This window comes from Passer domesticus, chromosome 6 (assembly GCF_036417665.1).
Source record: "Passer domesticus isolate bPasDom1 chromosome 6, bPasDom1.hap1, whole genome shotgun sequence".
NCBI classification, from domain to species: Eukaryota; Metazoa; Chordata; class Aves; order Passeriformes; family Passeridae; genus Passer; species Passer domesticus.
Window position 1 is genome coordinate 45,254,763 of NC_087479.1, and position 23,063 is coordinate 45,277,825.

At 42.0% G+C, this 23,063-nt stretch overlaps 1 protein-coding gene and 1 long non-coding RNA gene across 30 annotated transcripts in view; one reads left to right on the plus strand and one right to left on the minus strand.

The window, feature by feature from the left end:
- The window catches only part of TSPAN4 (tetraspanin 4), a 414,093-nt gene that overhangs the window by 58,770 nt on the left and 332,260 nt on the right, over positions 1-23,063 (plus strand). For 20 of the 29 annotated variants that reach the window (XR_010364879.1, XR_010364874.1, XR_010364878.1 and 17 more), the window contains exon 2: positions 10,570-10,664. The exons of 1 other annotated variant lie outside the window; for it this stretch is intronic. Coding sequence is in view for 3 of the 28 variants with exons in the window: in XM_064425154.1 (XP_064281224.1) it covers positions 10,570-10,664; positions 10,760-10,903 (239 nt within the window). In the remaining 25 variants the exon portion in view is untranslated. Of the gene's footprint in view, positions 1-10,569; positions 10,699-10,759; positions 10,904-23,063 lie in introns of those variants that run through there. 8 more of the 29 variants (XR_010364884.1, XR_010364868.1, XM_064425154.1 and 5 more) reach the window with 4 other exon arrangements.
- LOC135302374 (uncharacterized) lies at positions 4,067-5,648 on the minus strand. The gene is made up of 3 exons (XR_010364006.1): positions 5,549-5,648; positions 4,277-4,408; positions 4,067-4,177 (listed from the first exon to the last, which is right to left on the minus strand). It is a non-coding gene; the product is annotated as an uncharacterized LOC135302374 (long non-coding RNA).

Here is a 23,063-nt window from a genome sequence, read left to right on the forward strand (position 1 = left end):
AGTCAAAAGAGCAAAGGCAGATGGCAGAAGCTGCTGGGGAGAGGCAAAGACAAGACATCATCATTGTTACTGACTTGTGGGTCTGGCGTGATTCTAACAAGAAATATGCTGGTTAGCCATAATGCTGTGAGACTACTAGTGGCCCGTGAACAGCTGTTATCCCTGCAAGTTTAATTTTCACCTGTAGCATTTATTGCACTTTGCCAGCTCTTGTGTGATTGTAGCAAGCTGCAAGACAGAAGGACAACCAAAGCAAAGTGTTTAAAATTTCTCTTTTCTTGGGGGTGTGTACTTCTTTGTCTTCTATGAATTTCTGAAGTTTAACATTCAGCTCTCTGTCTCATCATAGACTTGTGTGGAGCTTTGCTTTTTAAAAATACATATTTTAATGTATATATTATTTTAAAAATCTATTTCCCCTCCATTTTTCAAGTATATACAAACAGCTACTTGTATGCTATACTAGCCAGTCTGCCTCAGAAAACCCCAGAAATTTCCCAAGGTAAACCTAGTAAAGAGGTATTGTGATAGATAGATTTGAAGGGTAGATCTTGGTTGCAAGATGGACCAATAAGTTGAAGTGTGGTCTCTGTAATGTGTGAGAACTGAGGAGCAGAGAAGTGAAGACTCAAGCCCTGTTGGTAACTGCTTTGTCTGGGTAATAGGGATCAGGTCAGGAGGCAAAGAACTGTATCTACTGTCAAGTTTCTTTAACTAATATGGTGCAGTGTGGCAGTGCTGTACCTGATTCAGCACAAGACTTCTGAAAACCATTAAATAATTTAAAGTTGTTGATTCCAAACCCAGGTAGGGTCTCCTGACAGAGTGTAAAATATTCTGATGCATTTGCAGTAGTTTATGCTTCAGCCTACATTTCTACAGTGGAACTTAAAGCAAACACAGAAAGTAATGTTGATTTTTTATGAGGCGCATTTGGTTTTCCTGAGGCCTGGTGGTGGTAAGAATCCCATTAAATCTGTTTCTTGAATCCTTCTCCAAAGGGAAGATGTTTGGGGTAACAGCAATATGTATTTTTTTTTTAGTATCTTTGGTATAGAAACTTAGTACCTAATTTGATTTATAGAAACTTAGTACCTAATTGATTTAGATGCTTTCTAAACTGTGCAGGTAAGTGTGGGCTATAAACTGTAATTGATCCTCTCTGAAGCTGATAATTTGACCCCAGCGTAGATCAGAAATTTTCAATGTATTCTGTGCAGTTATTCTATAATGAGTCTCTCATCTTGTCACCGGCTCTGGTACTGGTGTGTTTGAGAGTGTTCCTCTTTGGACAGTGTGAATGCTGCTGTCCTGGCTCAGATGGACAGGACATGGACCCACAGATCCACAGGATGGACCTGTGCTGTGCTGTACTTCCCACTCTGAGTGGGTCACATCCAGCACTCTGAAACCAGCAGTGCTGCCATGGCCCAGCCAGCAGGGTTATTTGTAGTGGCTGGCTGATGGCACAGCAGCTCTCCTGGCCAGCAGTGCTGCCATGGCCCAGCCAGCCAGGGTTATTTGTAGTGGCTGGCTGATGGCTCACAGTGGTGCTGTGCTGCCCTGCCAGCACAGGGGCCTGGGGTGCAGCCAGCTGCTCCGTGGCCAGATGGAAGAGCAGAGCACAGGGAGTGCTGCAATCCGAGATGGAAAACTCGCTTGGATTGTGTGTTTTGGATGGTTGGTTTAGGAGAGCAAAAGATCAAAACTTCCCTTAAAATTACAAATGTGATTGTGGTAACTTAAAGTCACCACAAAGGGCAAGGATAGGAGAGGTGTGTCTTCTCCCTGGAAGTACAATGGTAAAATTTGTATGATGTAATTTACTGTTTTGGAGATTTTCTGGGTGGAAAATGTGCGTCTTGGTGTATCCACAGCAACAGAATTAAGGTAGCAGTTGTTTTAAGTCACTATCTTATAAGAATAAGCTGAAAAGCTTTAAAATTCCCCCCCAAGAAGTGAATGCTTTGCAGATATTACAATATTAGAAAACAGAATGCCATGTCCTCGAGTGCTTTACTCATTGGTTGAGGTAGCAAATTAGGTGATGTGTAAACTGTTGTTGTTACCACCAAAATTTCCTTTGCCTTCACTGGCTGATTTTCCAGAGTACCTTGCTCCTGCACAGGTGCTTCTAAATGTTTGCTCAGGGCATATCTGTGGGAGGAGGTTTACCTGTTGCACCCTGTGGAGCTGGGTGCTCACTGGGAGCATGGTGGCACTTGGTTCAGCTCCCAGCTGTGCAGCAGACTCCTTGGGAAGGTCACTTCTGTCTTCCTGCACTCTGTCAAGCGTTGTGGATGACTGCAGGACACCTTGAATGTTGCTGTGAGTCACTGTCATGCCACAAACACCTCTGAAAGAGTGTAGTGTGACCCCGGACCTAGCTAGTAAATTACCAATCAGCTCAGGCAGTGCTGCACTGCCCTTGTTCAGAGGGAGCTTGGGGGGTGGGGAGGATCCTGCACTTGCTGGTTTTGCCATCCTCGTGGTGTCTCAGGTCCATACCCATAACAGCATGGGAAGAATAGTCCTTAGGCTTATAAAGATGACAGAGGGACAAGGGTGTGTTATAGTGGGATGCTGTAAGAGGTGTATCAGCTCTTTGGGAATTAGAATATTTCCTTTAGAAAATACCTTTGATCTCTGTTTAAAGGCTTACATTTGGCTGTGTTCACTGGGAATATATTTCAGGAGCTAAGTACCTGTCATATTTTAAAAACACCCTATGTTTCCCAAAGCCCTGGAACAGTTTTAAGAATCATTGGATGAGTATTAGAATCAATGCATTTAAACAGTGCTGTGTCTATATTTGTTTGTGTGTATAATCATGATCATAGATATGCAATTAAATGTATTTTCTGAAAAGATACCTCTTAAATGATGAATTTGAAATAATGATAAATCAGGTTGGGATTTAAATGTTCCCTAACCATTTAATAGCATCTAAATTAAGAAATATTTGCTAGTGCAGGTTTGGCTAGGGCTTTAAAGGAAAATGAAAGTGCTCGAACCACAGGAAATCAATGGCCTAATTGTCTGGAAAAAGAGTTCATTGCAGTGCCAGATAACCTGTGAGAGCAATAGCCTATTCTGCAGGTGTAGGGAGAATATTCGTCATTGAAGTTCTACAGCAGAAGCAGTTCCATGGCAGGTAACTTGTGAGGTTGTGAGACTGATGGGGAGTTGAGAATGTCATATATAGCTTGTGTCAGGGAGGGATTCGAGAAAGTCTAAATGAGGGATGGTGAGATAGAGTCTTTATTTTGGTAGAAGCAGTCACATTCCTTACTTTCTTTCATTATAGATAATACTCCTTTAGAAACAATTTTAAATGCAATTTTAAAATCACTTTCTTCTCTTGTTGAGGTGTAGGCACCCAGGTAGCTGGATGTGAAGTGCAGTGGGAGCTGCAGGTTGTGCTCTGGGTGGGGGACACGGTGGGAGCCACAGGCAAGGGGCTGTGCCCTGGTGCTGCCCACTCTGAAGGGACTTTGGTCCCAGCAGTGAAAGTCTGGATTGGTGTGAGTGTGACTGACAGTGGCTTCTGGATGGTCAGACAGGAAAGTTCCCTTAACAGGAGTTTTCTTCCAAGGACAGTAAACGTTAAGCAAATAAAAAATCACAGCAAAACAAAAGAAGAAACAAACTAAAAACCAACAAAAAACAACAACAACAACCAAAAAAACCCCCAAAACCCTCCAACTTTTATAAAAAGCAAATCCACATCTAAAATGGGAAAAAATGAAATTTGAATAAATGTATTGTTTATGGCATATCTTCTTAGTTAAATGAATGGTGTTGTATCTTCCTTAACAAATTTGCATGATGAACTTTAGTGTGTGGGATATTTAAATCTGAACATCTATATGTTTTATAGTTACTAATAAGGGAGAATGAGCCCTTTTTTTAGGTATAGCAGCAAAAACCAGAAACCAAATTTAAAGCTGCAGACCTTAATTAAGGTTTCATGTTTTGAAGTTATAATAATTTTGAGTTAATAATGAATTTTGAAAGTATTGCTATTATGACCTGCACTGATTATTTATCTTCATTATGAATGAACAGTCAGCATCAGGAAGCCTTTCCTCCTTGCCAGGTACAGAAGGGTGTCATGAGAGCTGCTCCTGTGCTCTCTGGTGAGATGTAGCATGTCCTGCAGAGACCTTTTTGGGATCTAGAAACAAAGGCAGAACTTGAGAGTTATATGACAATGAAGGAAAGCAGTGATTGAGGCAGAGTTGACTTCAGGGGTTGACTGTGTTCACTCCTTTACCTGCTTTGAGGAGTAGCTGCCCTAGATTGCACTGGGACACTCTCATCCTTCCCAAGGGATGGGTTGTTTGTGCTGCTGATTCTATCTAGAATGCCCAGGGTATGGAAGAATGTAAAGCCTCATCTTTTTGCTCTGGATTTGGGAATAAAAGTCATAAAAGTGGAAGCTGCTCTGCATGAGAACAGACTTTGTTACCAGTTAGGCTGAGACTCAGGAGGAGCCAAGGCAGGATCGCAGATCTTGCAGCTATCAGTGCTAAATGCTGAGCATAGATGACTTTGCAAGCAAAAACACAGGATGCAAATATTTAACAAAACCTTTTTCAAGCTCACAGGAGGGATGCGGAGTGCAAGTTGATGTTTGGAGCAGAGTGCCTGGGTGACAATCTGCTGTTTGCACTAACTCAAATAGAAGTTACATGTGCTCATCAGTTTAAGAGCTGATATGTAAATGGGCTGCAGTTCCATATCTTGGACTATGTCAAGAATAACTCCAGAAAGCAAAATCAATCCAGTGGTTTCCAGAGACAAGAGTGAACTAATGTTGTGGGAATATGGTTGTCAGGGTTAATGCTGATCTAAGGAGGATAAGAATAGTGTAGAGTTCAGGAAATCCTGAAATAGTAGTGGGAAGGGAATAACTATTTATATATTCCCCCATGTTTTATATATAATATATATAAGATACCAGCTGGAGATAGCTTATCTGACAGATTTGCTGGGACTTGAATACATGGTGATGGCTGTGGGCATGGCAGGAGAGTAGTCTTTCCTGACAGTGTGAAGATGTCTTGCATCAAGCAATAGAAATGGAAGGAAGAGATTTCAAATGATTGCAAGTTGTCAAGTGCAGTTTTGTTTGAGGGGAGACCATGTGGGCAAAAAATACAATGTTACTTTAATTAAAAAAAATCATAAAAAAGCAGGACTGGGTAGGAGACTGGTGGGTGGCAGTACAGAGAAGACTCTTGCTGACGCTTCTTTTTGGTATTTTTCCTCTTAAAAACAAGAGCAAGCAGTCAAGCAGTACTCATGTCTGCTTTAAAATATATTTAATATATTTCCCACAGCCTCTTGTGTTTAGTATTTCAGAGAATAGCTTTTTCTTTCCTTTTTTTTTCTTGTTTTAATCTCTTTTCTAATGTGTTTTTTTTCTTTTTTCTTTTTTTTTTTTGTTACAGGCACTGTGTGCCAATACAAGAGTTCAGTCAGTCAGTACATTTCTTGAATTAGTTGCAGTAGTTGAAAGCAGAGACTGAGAAAGGCCCCTTACCACTGGTGAAGGTGACTGTGCCTAATCTGTGTGGTGCTGGCAATTTCTGTGTGTTCTCTTCATGGCAGGGAAGTTGAGTTGTGCTACACGTGTATGTCCTATGTGCTATTGTGACACAAATAGGAACATTTCTCTGCTCTCCTTGTTAAAATCTAACCATGGGCATCTGTGACTGCTGGCAAAAAGAGGTCACATGGTAAGGCCTTATGGGAAGACCCACACAGCAAAGCCTCTTTAGGACCAACATCGAATGCCATTGATGATGTCTCTGTTGATAATGATTCTGTTTGTTAGGATTGCTGCCCAAACGACTGCAGTTTGGAATTTATCACAGTTTGGGTGTTGCCTCAAAATAGGAAGGATGAAGCTGTTTTCTGGTTTAAGGGGAAGAAAAAAAATTGTTGATTGAGCTCAGATGAATGAAAACCCAGGCAATATTAGCCTATCACAGTACCAAGTGTTTCCTGCTATGTCCACCCTTTGCCTTCAAAAAATCCTGTAAGTCTCTCACCTTTGTGCTTTCCAAAATCATGGAGCAGATCCTCCTGGAAACTCTGATGAGGGACATGGAAAATAAGGAGATGACTGGTGACAACCAACATGGCTTCACTAAGGGCAGATTGTGCCTGACAAATCTGGTGGACTTCTATGGCAGTGTTACAGAGGTAGTAGATGAGGGAAGGGTGGCTGATGTCATCTACCTGGACTTGTGCAAAGCATTTGTTAGTGTCTCACATAACATCCTTGTCTCTAAAATAGAGAGAAATTAATTTGATGGCTGGAGCACTCAGTGGACAAGGACCAGCTGGAGAGATGGTCTCTGCAAACCTCATGAAGTTCAAGGCCAAGCACAAGGTCCTGCATGTGGGTTGGAGCAATCTCAAGCACAAATGCAAACTGGGCAACAGTGGGTTGAGAGCAGCTCAAAGGAGAAGGGCTTGGCAGGTTATTGGTGGATGAAAAAAAGTAATATGACCCAACAATGTCTGCTTACACCCCAGAAAACCACGTGTGTCCTGGCCTGCATCCAAAGCAGCGTGGCCAGCAGGTCAGGGAGGTGCTCCTTCCCCTCTGCTCTGTTCTAGTGAGGCTCCACCCGCACCCAGCTCTGGATCCACCAACACAGAAAGATGTGGACCTGTTGGAATGGGTCCAGAGGAAGGCCAAAAAACACCCAGAGGCCTGGAGCATCTCTCCTTTGAGGACAGGCTGGGTGTGTTGGGCTGTTCTGCCTGGAAGATTTTGTAGCAGCTTTCCAGTACTTAGTGGGTCAGCAGGAAAGATGAACAGAGAGTGCAGTGATAGAATGAGGTGCAATGGTTTTAAAGTGGAAGAGGGTAGATTTCAATTAGGTATTTGGAAGTATGATAATGATTAGACAGTGGAACAGGTTGTTCATCATCATAAGATCTAGAGATCTTATGGCTGCCTCATCCCTGGAAGTGTTCAAGGCCAGGATGGATGGGGCTTTGGGCAGGCTGATCTAATGAAAGGTGAATCTGTCCATAGCATGGGGGTTGAACAAGGTGATTTTTAAGGTCCATTCCAACCAAACCATTGTGTGATGCTCTGAAGTAGCAGCAAGCTCTAGAAAGTACTAGAGCAATGAGAGGTGTCCTGCATCTTGAAACCAGGTTCCTTGACCAGTGTGCAGATAAATACAAGCCCTAAGGAAAAAATGTCCTGTGTTACAACAGGAAGTCACCTTGATCTCTGTATTTGACAGGAGTGCCAAGGGAGGAATGGAGGAGTAGGAAGAGTGAGTATAGGCGTTTCAAAGCAAGGAAATTGGAGAGCAGGACTTTCATCTAACTCAGAGTGTCCAAGTTCCTGGGAAGTTGAGCTGTCTATGACAGATGTTTGATCAGACAGTTTGAATTTGACATTAGGACTTCAATTCACCTGTTCCTGTTAAGCTGTAGCTTCCCCCACTAAGAAGCTAGCCTGGAAAAAAATTGGGTTGGGAGTTGTCAGGGAGGTTTTTAGATGGACTCCAGGTGGTGTGGGACATGCCAAAGAGCCTGGAAGCATTTGACACAAGCCAGGACAGAAAGATTGAAAACATGCCTCTGGTCTCTGGAGCAGGATGTCTGGAGTAGCTGGATTTGAGGGCGGCCTTGTAGCTCTAATTGGACTTCCACTGCAGCTGAGGTTTCTGTTACTAAACTTAAAGCTTAGAGGCCCCACTGTGCTCAGCAGCACATGATAACTAGATATGGATATCTTGTAAAAGAAGATCCCTGGTCAAAAGAACAGAAGAAGAAAACCCAGCCTGAGAATAAAGGTGGGACACAAGCAGACAAAATGTCTTGCCTAGGGTTATACAGCAGGTTGTCTGTGGAGAGGAAAGTGGAGCCCTGGAACTCTCTGCTGATGGTGTCACCTCCTCCTTTGCTGAAAATTTAGTTGTCTGGGCTCACGTGTTGAATGGGTCAAGGAAAACCTGTGCAATGGCTATGATACTTCTCAAAGAGGAGGATTTTGGATGTCTACTAGACTTGAGGAGTAGATTTAGATGCAGCCTACTGAGGTCATGTCCTCTCATGAGTATCGTGCTGCCACTTCTGACAGCAGTGAGTACCTCTGCTTCAGGAGGCAGGGCTGCAGTCTGATCAGCCCTGCCTCACATGGCTTTATTAATGTTGTTTAATGGGCATGATGGAGTTATGGTGGTACTGGGCTTGGTGCCTTGAGAGGCTACCTAGAACAGAGGCTAGACAGAGTTAAAGGAATAAAGTAGGTATTTATTAAAAGGCCTTCAATAGATACACCTTGGGAACTACAAAAGCCCGGCTGTGGCTACACCCAAGATGAACTTTTCATGAATTTTTGCACTTTAATAAGTTTTGGTTCATTTACATGTTGGGGTTAATTGTCCAATTACAGCTTCAGGCTATGAAGTCCCATTCGCCCAGACTGCTCTCCTCAATTTGCTGCTGTTTATAGACTTTTTGGGCCTGAAGCTGCAATGGTGTCCTTGGTTCTTGGGCTGGAAAATGATCGTATTGTCTGACAAAACTATGCAGAGAACTTGCTAACACTTTATATGAAGTTCAGAGTTGTATACTAATGCAGTACAGTATCTGTAAAATCTGAAAGCTAAAACATTAAGCATCAGGCTGTACACAACTACCCAGGCTTGCTGCAGGCAGTGTTGTGTGCATTCTCCTGCATCTTCTCTGCCTTATCTCTTGAGCTGCTCCTTAGCTCTGTTGAAAGCACGTGTGACTGCAGTGTAGATACAGACTTCCTCCTGCATTCCTATAGAAAAGATAAGGCGTGCAGTGTGTTCCTGTGCATCTGTGCTTGTGTTTACTGCACTCTCTAGGGATGCAAATGAATGATAAGGCTGGGTCAGGCCGGTGGTCTTACTTGTTTTCTTTTTTGTAGCTGCCAAGAGCACCTGCTTGAACCAGCCAATATCAGTCCACAAAAGTCATGGAGAAAAAAAGGATTTGTTTGAATTGTTATTACTAGAGCTTCTAGCTTGCTCTTACTTCATGATTGAGTTTGTTTTTATAGGAAGACTCTTTGCTGTTATGAGTCACTTTGGCTTAAAAGGAGGATTTTGCTTTCAGATGCCTTTTGCCTTAAAAGGTGATGTTGCTCCTGGTGTTTGCAAGTTTAGGAAAAAAAAAACAAATTGAAAACTCATCAGGCAGCTCATTCTTCTCAAGAAACACTTGAAACTTCCATAGTTCTTTGTTTTAGAAAAGTCAAAATAAAGCAATGCTTAGTGAATGCATTGCTGATGCCTCTTCAGGGACAGCTTGATTTATATAACAGTAAAACATCAGACAGTGACACTCCTGCATGTAACAGGGATGTAGTCTGCTTGCTGGTGCGTTAGATTTCTAGACCATCTGGAAATTAGTGTCATTAAACACCTGAAATAACAGGATTAAAAAACCCAGACAAACAACAGCAGAAACAGTAGGACTTAAACTATGGCAAGCCAGGCACAGTTGATCTACAGACCTAATGTCTTTCAAGTGGGTAGATAAAACACAGTCTCATCTGTGTGTGGTCACTAAGGATAGAACAGTTCTTTTTTAGAGGTTGACTTTTTAACCCTACATAATTTATGGTTATAAATTCCACTGTGCTTAACTATAAAATCTATCTGCAGTTCCAAACTTAATGCTGAGAAAATGTATACACTAGCAAAAATCTTGTGGCAAAAAACTGTGGTGTAACTCATTATCAACTATAAAGCTGCCATGGAAAAGGAAGGGATTGTTCTTCTCTTAAGGTTTTGTCTATGGCTCTGACCTTACTGCTGCTTTTGTAGGTAGAACTAACCTGTTATGCATTGGCTGATTGTGCATTCAAATGTTTCTATGTATTTGTATATAGCTATATACTCGCTTTTCCCTATGCAGCATCGCTTGGTGAAGCTTTACCACTGCCAGCAGAAGATGCTTTTTATTTGTGGGTATAAACTGCTTCCACAAAGCTAAACTTGTTTCCTTGGCATTTGTCAACCTAAGAAACTTCAAGGTTTACAAGTATTTACCAATTTTACTTTTCCTTGCCATGACCTTTTCCCTGTATGGGAAACAGAATCTGACACTCTCTTCTGAATGCTTTCTGTGCATTGTTCCTTAGGACCCACAAAGCTTGTTTCTTGTACTGCTGGTGGACTGTAAGTCACAGTAGTTCTGTGTTCTGTAGATACTCTTTACCTGGACTTTTCTCTACAGGCCCAATGTGCCTTATTCTCTTGCCATTGCGTGTTCACTCTCGCAGTTTGTAAGCGGAGTCAATGACAAAATCACCTCTTTTTAATTTTTTTAAAAATTCTGTATTGAAAGTGTACACGAAGAAATGTATATATGGTGATCCAAGTTTCATTTTAGTAACAATTCCCACTGAGGTTGAAGAGTGTGTGGGGAAGTACAGAGATGAGGTGAAGGGGGTTGTGGGAGCAGTAATACTGGATTGAAAAGTTTGTTCCTGAAGTGACTCCTAATGACCAGCTGCCTGTTTTACTCATGAATCTGTTGGTTTGTGTCTTGCAGTGGCATCACTGAAGGGGCCAGCTGTTACTGCTGTGGGAGGTCAAGAGCTCCTTCCAATTGTATCTTCTGTGTCATCTGCAAAACCCCCAGTTACAGTGAGTTTTTCCTGCACACACTCTGTTTCCTCCAGTGAGGATTTGTTAGCTGTAGTCTCTGATAATTATGTATTTCTCTGTTTATACTTTGTCAGTTCACTTGCTGCTGCATAAAACTTTGATTTATGAATCCCAGGCCAAAAGAATACATACACTTCTTATATTTGAAGGTCATAGTTGCAAATTCTCCTGGCCAGCTGCATACCTTGAGGGAAATGATCAAAGACTATGTGCTTTGGGTGAGTGTTCTGATTATTCATCCAATAGCCAAGATGAGAATTGGACAAAATATTTTGTTCCTGAGAACAGCTTCAAAAAGAAAAACTTTTTTTCCCCCCCATTTTTTATTTAAATATTGCTTGAGTAAAGAAGATTAAACTTGTTCAGAGTGCCAGAAATACATCATACCTGTGTGACATCTAGTCATAGGCATGGCAGGTGAAAATAGAGGGTGACTCAGTGCTGGAGTGTTTCCGAGTCTGTACCTGGATATACTCTTAAACTGAGATAATGGAATTTTCTCTGCAGTGCAAGAGAGCTACCTAATTCAGTGCTATTTGGAAACCGAATGAAAACTCTTGAAAAGCCTCATTCCCCCTTTTAGTTTCCACCTAAAGGAAATGAAGAAAATGCTTGCCTCATTCTGCCAGCTGTCTGTAAACGTCCATGTAACCTATAACTTGCCTGTGATTCCTTTGTCAATAATTCTCTTGTGCTAATAACTCAGTAAAACAGACTCAGTTGATTTCAGTATTTTGCATAACAATGATAACAATTGCTTGCAAGGCCATCTCCAGTTTTCAGACAATTCTCACAATATTTACCTGGATGGAAGAGCTGAACCGTCCTCTGAATTCCTGTGTGGAATCCATCTGCAAGACTTGCATGGAATCCACCATGCAAGAATGGTGGGAGCACATCTATGCATGTGGAAGTGTTTGTTTTGATGGAAACTTGGGGACTAAATGAACAAAAAAATCCCACTGTGAGTGCTTAAGGGGCTGTCAGACACTTGTACAGTTAAATGGCATTGAATGTTGACATGGTCTAGATTTTGGGTTGTGAAGTTGAGTGTACAGGAATTAATTGTATTTAGGTAATGGATTCTCCTGAGAACTAATAGCAGTAGCAAGAGGAACAATGCCTTAAGAGGAAAATGCCCTCAAATCTGTGGAAAGCTTTTAGCAAATGATTTTGGCACGATGTATATTTCTAGCCTGTGTCAATATTGCAGATGTGTAAATTATACATGACTTACAAAATAGGAAAATTTGCTTTTAGGGAGCTCTTGTGTTTTGCCTGTAAGGATGGAGCCAGTTTGCAACATATGTAGAGAATATTACCTGTCAGAAATTGAATATTGAGTGAAAGTAATCGTTTTAATCAAGAGTAGTTAAAAGTGAGGCTGAGTTGAAGGAAAAAACAACTGCTCAGCTGGAAGACTGCTTCCAGTGCTGCAGACATGCCCTGAGATGCATACTTTGTATATTAAGAATATTGATCAGGGCCATGGTTGTACCTTGCACTACCACTATTCCTCCTGATAATTGCAACCAAGATTCCTTAACTCTTTGAATTCTGCTCCTTTCTTTGCACCCAAGTTCAAAACACTTGGTGCTGGTGTATTGGCTGAAGGAGAACACTGCTTAAAGGAGCAAATTCTTGGTTCATGGATAGATAACTGGCAGAATCTACTGGCTGAGGCAAAGACATTGTGGCTTATATCAATAACTATTCCTGACAAATCATCTGTAGTGATTGTGGGTGTTTTCTTAAGAGAGTTGCTGTAAAGGAGTGTCATTGAAGGCAGTGGCTGTATGCACAGTCTGAGGTACACTGAGCTGAGTGCTGTACAGGAGCCTGAGACTTTGTGTTTCTGCTAAGAAACACCCTTGGCTGGTTTCTTTTAAGTGTTTTTTTTTTTTTTAAACTTTTAATCAAAAATGGGATTGTTTCCGCACACGTTGCTTGTTCTCTCTTTCTCTTGAGTCAGTGTCCATTTCCTTTTCATTCTTTACAGTGCCTTGGGAAAACTGAATCCCTCTTGAAACCAGGGAAGCCACCTCCAGTTAAAACTAGCTGACAACAGAGGGATGAGGTTGCAGATGAGTGATGCCAAAGACATTTGTGTACTACAAGAGTTTGACTACTGCATCCTTGAGAAGGCAGAACTCTGCAGTTGTAGCTGCTTGAGCAGGGTGCTGTGCAGAGCAGGTCAGCACTGGTGCAGTGCTGGATGCAGAGTGGATACTGGTAGCCCTGCTGATGCATTTTCTTAACCCCCAGCAATCTGGACTTTTTGCTCTCACTTCATTGTTCCTTTGTTGAGCCATCAGACTTCCTGAACAAGCTGCACAAGTGAATGCTGGCAGATGTGTCTGTTGGAAAGAGAATGGTCTGGTAGCCATCTTAGAGCTCTGCAAGTCCAGTTTCAGCTCCATGATCTGCTTACAGATCCCCTCTGAGAATTCAGTAATGTGGTTTAGTCTCTGTGCCGGTTTCCTGTCTTTTAAAGGACACTGTTCACTTTGGGTGGGAACTGAGGGTAAACATAGAGCCAGTGACTGCTCCAGTAGAGTGGTTGAAGAAGTAACATAATGTGTAACCAGGATGTCTTTCTCTAATATTTCTGCACAGCCTAAATAGTACTCCTGAAGCCTTTTTAGCAGTCAACATGAGAAGATGTGTGTGGATGGGGAATGAGGGGTTGTGTGTCATGGCAGTGATGCTGATGAGCATGTGTGAGATCCCTGTGTACACTCTCCCACTCTGATCACTGAGGATGTCTCACCTCTCTGAGTGAAAGTGCTTGCTTGGACCTGGGACACCAGATGTTAGCTTGGGTTCACACTCCTCTCTTGGGATTTCACTGGCAGGTGCTACCATGTTCCTCATGTGGCTTTGCCTTGTGTAGCCTCATCTGCTTAACTCCTCTGGCCTGCCTGTTGCATGTTGGCTTTCAGTATTTACCTTAGGGTCATAGTAAAGTCTTTCACCTTGCTTTCCAAATGTCACCAGGCAAAGTCCTTTTCAGAGCCTGGCTTTTTTGTGGTTGTACAGCCTACCTCAGAATAGTTGCTGTCCCTGGTGTGTGAATGAATAAGATCTTTATAGGATTGACAGCTATAAAACATTCCTTCTGAACTCTGAGATGAAAGTGAGACATTTCCTTTCTCCTTCCAGAGGGCTCATCTGCTGTAAGAGGAGGGAGGTGGTTTCATTTCCTAAGATGTGACTCCTATCAGGTATCATAGCAGTGTCTGTGGCACTCCAGGGCAGCATGCTCTGATGCCTCACGCTATGGGAAACTGGGAATGAAAGGTGACTCTGCCAAGAGGCTTCTGTCTGCAGTGGTGGGATAGTACACGTGAGTCCTATGGCATTACCTGGAGCTCACTGGTGATATAGTGGAAGGGAAATAAGAGAAAATTCAGTTTGGGTTCAAATATTCAGATTGCAAGGATACTCCCTGGAGCTGATCGGCTTGCTTGCTAATGGCATAGCACCGGGAACAGAATAAAGAGTTTGTTTGGTTTTGCACTGCAAATACATAAGCCACCCTTGCTTTGGCTTCCAGCCCAGGGTGAAAAGGCTGGCTGATCACCCTGCTCTTTCAATGTTGACAGCTGTTGTTGTCAGAGACAGATGTGACTTGGGTCTAAGATAAGGATAACAGTGTGAGTGCTTTTTACTGGCAAGGTAGATTTTTAGGAGATAATGCAGTTTGTCTGTTGCACAGTTAAAGGGAAACGAGAAAGGCTTTTCTGTTCTCTTGGTGGATTTTTCTCAATTTTTTTTCATATTGATTCCTCTGATGCCGAGAGATTTGCTCAAATATTCTAGCACTTAACGGTCCTAGATTATATCTTTGGTTCATTCAGTTTCAAATCATTCCTCGTCATTCCAAAACCAGTTATCTTACTAGCATGGAAGCAGGCAGTTCTGGGATACCACTGGTTCTGCAGATTTAAGTCTCTGTGTTTGATCCTTAAAAAAATGTTTTGGAAAGCAGAACAAGAAAACAGTGTAGGAATTTGGTGGGCAGATAAACTGCATTCCTGTTTCAGGCTGGTTATTCATAGCTTTAAGGCAAAAGTAGACTATTTTTAACTTGCTTTTTTTCCCCCTCCATATTAACCAAAACAAATTTCCCTCTCGAAGGAGAGGGTGGAGTTGGGAGGAAGGAAGGGTGGAATTGAAACTATTTCGTTAAGTCAGTTTAAATATCATTAACGCACGAATTTGTTTTTACATTACAGTTCTGAGCACAGAAGAGTCTCTTTACACTTCCCAAAGAGGGGAAGCTTTGTGTACAGAGCGGATGAGTGAGGGCATTGGAGACAATGAAATGATTATGGAAAACTTATGACTTGTGCTTGGGGTGAACTGTCAGGAGGGTAATGCAGCTCTCCTGACTCCTGGCGTCTGTGTTTTCATGGTTTGTGGTAAGCTGCTTCTGAAGCAGAGAGAGCAGGAGCAGCTCCAGCAATTTCCTTACTAGGTAGATGTGACTTTGGCTTTAACTTCCATGATTACTGACTTCAGTGTGCTGCAGTAAGGGTGGCTGAATCCAGGGCCTGTGGATCAGGTTTGCAGAAGGAAGGACAAATACTTCATACTTTGAGACCGAATGATAACCCAGGAGCTGGTGCAGAGCATTGCTGCTCTTTGAATCTCTTGCACTTTGATGTTGATTCTTCAGTACCTTTTAGTTCTCCCTCCCTCTGCTGATAAGAGCTGAACGATCTTGACAGTGAAACATCTGTGAAGTTCACCTCTGGTGGTGGAGTGTAGAGCTCCTCATGCTGTCCTGTTTGACTGCACATGTTACTCACGATTAGATACTAAATCATCTCTTCTTGCAATGTTTTACTCCTGCTGTGTGTCCTCCCACACTGTAGGAGAGCCAATGAGAAACAGAAGTTGCCTTTGTGTCTAAAGAAAATAAAAATTTTCCTGTTTAAAAATACATAGGAAACCTGCCCCAAAACACGCAAACCCCTCTCATCCAGTGATAGCATGTTACCAAGTTATTGAACTCTGAGTGTGAGCTTAGACCTAGAAAGACAACCTGATTTTCCAAACCTGAGTCCCAAGGACTTCCAAGCAGGAAGACTCCCTGCTCCTGAGGGATCAACGTGGGGCAGGAGCCCTTTCTGTGGACGCTTGGGTTCTCTCTTTATCTGCTTTCTTCTCCTCTTTGACTTCTCTCACTGGGAAGCTGCTCCAGATCACAGCTACTTCATACTCTGATTTCTCTGACCTCCAGCCAAGAAGAGTTTGTGGTTGGTTTATCTCATTTATGCACCATGATAATTCCATGGTTTAAACATCTCTTTGCATTTCTTGTGGCTCCCTCTCCTCAAGTGTGTTTGCAGGCAGTGATCCTGTCCTCTGTTGTGCTGTGTTCTGTCGACTTAAGTCAAACTTTCCTGAGATAGGCCTCTTAGTCTAACCAGCACTTCCATGCACCTGATTTCAATTCAGTAAATTGTCTTTGAATTTTGCTGTGACCAGAACAACTCTTAATAAAAATGTGAGAAAGGGCTGCTTGCATTAATGCTGATTTCAACATGTAACCGTTAACTGTGGCTTAAGCATGATCATATATATACATATATGTATGTTTGAACAGAATCCTCTGATCTTGCTTTGAGGACATCAAGTAATGGTGACTCTTTCTGTACAAGGATAGTTCTTTCAGTGGCTGGTTGCTTTGATGTTTAACTAGGTACCTTAATTTGAATATGCTGCCTTCAGTCACTGCATCCTGAAATGCCTTTCCTTGTTAGTTTACAAAGGCTTTTGTTATCACAAATCTGATTTTGCTTAGAAGTGCTCTAATACTCATAGGCTATGTAAAGCAATTAGTAAATTACAGTAGTTTGTATTTCAGAAATCAAACACTCTTATTCCAAGAAAAAGTCCCTTTTAAGGTGTATCTGAGTATCCAAAAATGACTGTCTATCAGCTTACATCTCCAGATGACACTAGGCACTGCATCAGCAAGAGTATATGCAAAGAATGAAAATAAAGTCCATTATTTATGACCCTCTCTCCGAGATTCCCTGGCTTGTGTGAGAAAAGTGGAACTGCTTGGAAATACTTTGATTCCCCCTGGATTTCTGGCTTCTTTGAAGGTTGTCTTGATCTTTGTGAATAATCTTGGGTTTATACGTTTGATTTCATGCCAGCAAACTAAATCTTTCTGTAATGTGCATTCCTTCAGGCTTTGTATATCATGAAGATTTGAGGGATATCTCCCACTGTTTGGTGTAGTGCTGTTTTCCTTCTGCTGGCACCAAAGAAGAGCAGGATGTGGTTGTGAGCCAGGCACAGCCCGCTGTGCACAGCGTCAGAGTTTGTTACCTGGCTGTGCTGCCTGTCCGTGAGCAAACTGCGCAATAGATCCCTGGGTCTGCCTTTAAACTGGGGCAGTGACACTGTGCCTGGCCCTGCTGAGCTCCTGGGCTTCCTAAACCCTTCCAAAGACACTCTCTCTAACACCTTAGCCATTGGGCTTACAGGGATGGTGACACAGGGCTGCTAGTGAGATTAGCTTGTGCTGCCAAAACCCACCTGACCTAGCAAGACAACAATCTCACTGCTGGGAGTGCTCCTCCTTAGGATGCTGGTCAGGGGGGCTGTCATTTTCTTTTTCATTCCTTGTGCTCTCCCAATAGCTGGTTTTTGTTCCACACTGTCTCTTGTAATATACTCTAAATTAGTGGCTTCTAACCTTTTTTGAACAACAAATACAAAGTTTCTGGCAGGCTGAGCTCCTTGTTTGTCATACATCACTATTCTCACATTCAAAGTGCAGTAATTTTGCTTTTTAGAGAGGCTACAAACATTTATCTTGCTCCTGTGAGCTGCTACTGGGGAACCATTGTGCTGCCCTCAGCGTAAGGACTGTTTTTCTTCTGCTTCACAGTGCCTTCCTCTAAAGTCTTGATTAAAGGTGTAGTAATACAAATACATTTGTCCTAAAATCAATTGAGTGTATACCACATGCCTTTTAAAAAAACCTCAAAACCCCAATGGATATAAGTTGCCTTTTGAATTTAAACTGAAATCCTACCATGAGAAAATTAATTTTGTCCAGAGCTAAATGATTTTGGCAAAATACTTTCAGGCACTTAACTTCGATAATCATTATTTCAGTTATAATTATTAATAAATCCTTTCACAATGACAAGGTTTTGCCTTTAGAAAATGCCTGTGAGCCACTCCTGCTAGATTACTCTGCCAGTATGTGTATATAATTTATCAGATATGTATGTTAAGAAGGTAGCTTTAACTTTTTAAGAAGGTGTCTTTAACTGCGTCCACCTTCTCTTAGACGACTGCCATCCTTGTTCTCTGGGTATCCTTTACATCATTTAAAGACTATAATAAACTCAGCAATTAAAATAACTTGTCATACATTCCATTGTCATTGAATAATTTTTCACTTATGCAATTATAGTGTCTTCTACTTTCTCTTTTCATATTTTTCTGGAGGGAGAAAGTGCTTTTCTGCTTTAAAAAGTATTCTTTTCCTGCTTTGTCACAATGGTGTTAGTTTATTCTGCATTACTTTTTTAGTCACTTGCTCTAGTCCTTTAAAAGTGCAATTACATAATTCATATAAATTTAGAAAGGGAAAGATGAAGATCTCTCATGTCTATTTTTTTAATCCTCCTTGGAAGCTAGGGAAAATTCAGGTTAGGATTCTAGCAAATAATTAGCATTTGAAATGGAGGTTAAGGTTGGACAGTTTCTCACATGTGGTAAAGGAGATGATTCTGGAGTTTGTTTGCCTTTCATTGGGAGAAGTAATCTCTCAGTTTTAATAAATGACTGGGTTTGAGTCCTGAAGCAGCTTCCCCATAGCTGTGTTTTGTTTTTTGGTGTTTTTTTTTTTCTTGTCAGAGAAGGTCAATGTCTAGTTTCTTTGAATTGAGAGGTTAGTCAAGCCCTCTGCATTAACCTAGAATGTGGGCAGGCAAACAGCCTCTGCTTTGGAATTTGGTCTGAATAAGGCTGATTTTATTTGTTTGTTCCACAGCAGTGTTCACCAGCCCCAGCTGGCAGCTCATTCTGTGTAAGCACTGTGCAACTGCAGGACAAGAAATGGTTCCTGATCTGACAGGCTTCAGCCCATGTGGGATAACTGACCACTGTGTTAGTAAATGCTCCTGCCTAAAGAGAGGCTTCATCCTGGCTGTGCCCAGCCCTTCCAGGCGGAGGGAACACAGTTCAGGGTGAGAGCTGTACTTTGTGCATTCACAGTGCACTCGGTCTGTGTAGAGTAGCTGTAATTGTTTCCCAGGTGTGGAGCTTGGGAAACATCCTTGCCCACAGGCTGCTGCTTTCCCTGAGTAGTACCTGGAGAAAGACGGTGACCAGCAGTGGGCTGCTGGTGTCCTGGTGAAGGTGACGCAGTCCTGCCTCTGCTTTTCCCAGAGAACCCCTTGCAAATGAACAGGGAGAGGAGCTCTGAGCTGTGTGGATTGTTCTTGCAAACTCATCCCACCCATCTGTGTTATGGGGCAATTCAGCACCTGTCAGGAGAGAGATAAAGGAACAGCTTAGGGTTCAACTTCTGTTAGGGGCTATATGAGCTCTTCTATCAGGCCATATATTGGGACATTTGCAGTCTACGTCATTAAGTTCTATTTAAGGACTCATTTGCCTTGTTCGCTTAAAAAAAGAAAAGGTTGTTTTAACAGAAATCTAGGGCTTGTCATCTTCCCCTCTGCTCCTGGAATCTGCATTTAAACCCAGGATTGGGAACTGATGGACAGCTCTGATGACATGAATCTAAGGGAGAATAATTCAAAACTGTCAGTCTTGTGACTTTTCCTGCTGTGCTCGTGAGCATCGCTAAGATCTATTTTATCAATCTGTTGGCTCAGGAATAGTGTCTCTTCCACTTGCATTTTCCTTGCATTTCAAAGGCTATATATACAACTGTAAGGGCTGCATCTTGATCTATTTTAAATGGTAACACAGATTACATAGGAGCCTGAGATTTGTATTTGCATTCTTCAGAGTAAGGTTTCCAGTCATCATAGTGAGAAGTGGATTAATTGCTGCAAACTCCATGTGTGTGCTTGAATCTCATCTCTGCAGTCATTTTGATGCTTTGAGCCCACCATTAGCTTCAGATACCTCTAGCCCAGCTGTGTGCCTCTGACTGACTTATATGGGCTCTCCTTCCAGACAGGAAGGGGAAAGAGATATTTTAGAACATAGTTCATCTGACCCTGCTTTAGCCAACTGCTTTAGAAACAGATGAATCCTGTCCTGCAGGTGACTGTTTCTCTCCACTGACTGTTGTGTCAGATGTTGATGTCAACACTTGCTGAAATGAATCCTGTATGAAATATATCTAGTTTTAAATTTAACTGATCAGGCATTTTCACTGAAGTGTAGTTCCCAGCCAGCAAATGTGTCCTGGTGCCCAGGGAGCTGGTTGTGTGCTGTAACTTTCTCTACTTTTATTCTCCAGCTCTTTATCTAGAGAATGAAAATTATTCCATCATGACAGGAACACTGGCCTTTAGAAAGCTCCTTTTATCTACACAAATACTTTCTGCGGTATTTTTCCACTTTTGCTTATCCATCTTAGAGCTGGATTAACTTCAGAAAGACCTTGTATGGAACTCTGAGGCACATTTATTTCTTTGACCAGTAAATCAGTATTATAGTTTCCTGGGGCCTGGAAAAGAGGGTATTATTATGGAGTTATACTAAGTCCACTTTCCTGAATGCTGAATTTCTGAGGAAAAGATATAAATCTCCCCTGTGCAGGAGAAGAAGCTATATGAAAAAGACTTCAGGTGCCTTAGTCTCTTTGTGTTTATGCTTGCTTGCCTTTCTTTTCTACCTTCCTCCCTTTCCTCAGGTGTTGCTATATATTACTTAATCTCCTTTGAGGTAAGTATAGCTTCTTTGTTGCTGTGTGGAACATATTAGTATTCAGAAGAGCCTTTTTCTGTGTCAGAGCCAATATTTTGCTTCTTTGTAACCCTAACCTTCTTGGAACTCTCCAGCTAATATTTTTCTTTCCTTCTGTCTTTTATTGACTGTGGTACATTGAGTATTGCTTCTCTCCCCAGTAACTTTTTGGTTCATGACTAATACATCCATTTTATGAAGGCATGAAACCTATTTACAGAGGAGAGGAAAGCAAGGCTGGTTGCAGGGGCTTGGTGGAAATGACAATAAGGAAGCACAGGCTCCTGAGCCATGTGTTTTGTATAGATGAGGTCTAGCATGCAGCAGAGAGGCACAAATTCTGTGTCTCCACAGGATCCTTCTGGCTGTGTCTGGTCCATCTGGGAGGAATTGTGCTGAGGCTTGCTGGCAAGGGTTTAGGTGAGCAGAGAGGGTGACAATGGGGCTCCATTTCCCCATCTCATGCCAGAGGAGAGGAAATCCCAGCTGCTTTGCACCTCTGTGTCTGTTCCCCACCATTCTTTGTCTGCTTGCACTGCAAAGTGTCAAGAAGAAAATTTATTCCTCCAGTGCCAGTACAAAACACAATACAAAACATAGTGTGTGGAGCTTTGCATGCTGTCCCTTGCTCCCCTTTATTTTCCTTTCCTCTGTGTTCTGCTGTCATTTTAGGAGACACTGAAGGAGTTCCAGTAACTGAAGCTAGTTTTCATGTAACTTTTGTCCCCTCCCCTCCTCACTGTATTCATATAGCCTTGACACAACCTCATTGTATGCGTGTTTTAGAAGGCTCAGAATTCCCATGACATGCAAGGGAGGAGGGATGACTTACCTGCTTTGCAAATATTTATCATCATCTCCACATGTTGAAGCTCTCAAATAATTTCTGCTGGGATCTTTGCATCCACAGCAGATTTTTGGACCACAGAACTGACATACATGGGGCATAATAGGCTGTGCAGGAGCACCTGGGAAGTTTTCTGGTGTGGAGAGGGGATCTGACTGGCTGCTTTGGTTCTGGTTGGCATCCCATGAAGTTCTAGGGAGATAATACTTTGGGTTGCCAAGGTATTCTGGTAGTGAGGGATTAAGAAAAGTAGACAATTGATTGTGGCTGTAAGGAAAACCACTTTTTTATTTGCTTGGGAATATTATTCCAGATCACCTTTCCTTTTGTCATAGATTAAATGTGGTTGTAGCTTCTCTGATTTCATGTGACATGCTTAGGGCCTGAAATGCAGACCTGTGATTCAGGGTTGCAGACCAGTGTTTTAAGTGTCTGTTCTGGCATCTCGCTAGCAGAGTTGTCTTGTTCACAACTGGTCTCTTAAAGGATGAAGCTAACTTGTCACATTTAGGCCACCAAGTCACTGGTTCAGTCAGTCAGTGTTGTTGGTTATTTGCAGTGAAGTCCAAAACACACCTTCAAATAACTTTTTTTTTTGGGCAATCCAAATTTTGATAACTCTCAGGCTTCTCTATAATTTGCAGATACTCTGTTCTCACTTTTGCACCTTTCCTTTGGTGCTCTCCCAGCCCTGTGTTGTCCACTGGTAATGGTCACCCATAAGCTGTTCAGAAACTTTTGATTCTGTGCTTTAAAAGTGCTGTAAATCTAGTTCATAGATGAGAAATCTGGCCACCTAGGCAAATAAACAAAAACAATCAACACACCAGAATTTTTCAAGATGAGGCAAAGCTCTGACAGGAATAGAGCAGTAGGAGAGAAATCTGACAAGTTAATTTATTTTTGGTGTTTTAATTGGATCAGTTGGGAGACAGAAAGAAAAGATGGTGCAGGAGACAAGAGTCATGGAGTCCTGAGAAAGGGGAGCAGGGAACTGTAAACATGACCAGCAAAATAATCTACTTTGCGTGCAAAGTCCATTTAAATGTAAATTACCCAAAGTGATTTTTAGTGGAATTTTTTATCAGCGCAGTGTAGAAAGAATTATTTTCCCCCTTGTTTAAATACGTGATGAAGACAGCTGTAGAGAGCTATAAACATCCCTCATCTCTCTACCTCCTCCCACCCACTTCTTTCCTTCAGGCTCCTTGGAGCTGTTCCCTGCAGCAATGCTTCCAGGTAGTGACAGTGTGGATGTTCACTTCAGTCACCAGGGCCCTGTCAGGGCCAATTAGCATCCTAATGACTGGCATGTACCATCTTGGCAGCATTCAGTCTGTGCTCTGTACCAGGGGACCTCTCCTCTTAAGAACCCATCGTGTCTCATCTGGACCCTACTAGTTATAGAAATCTGTTAAAAGAAAAAAAAAAAAAAAAAAAAAGAAGAAAATTTCCATTTCATCTTGTCTGAGTCCCAGGGGCTTCAGCACTGAACAAATATACTGTCCTTTCTTTTTGCTGAAAATGATGAATCTTGGCTTCAGGGAGGGGAAAAAAATCAAACCACTGTTCTTAGAGGTACTGAGGACTTTGGGCTGAAGCTTCAA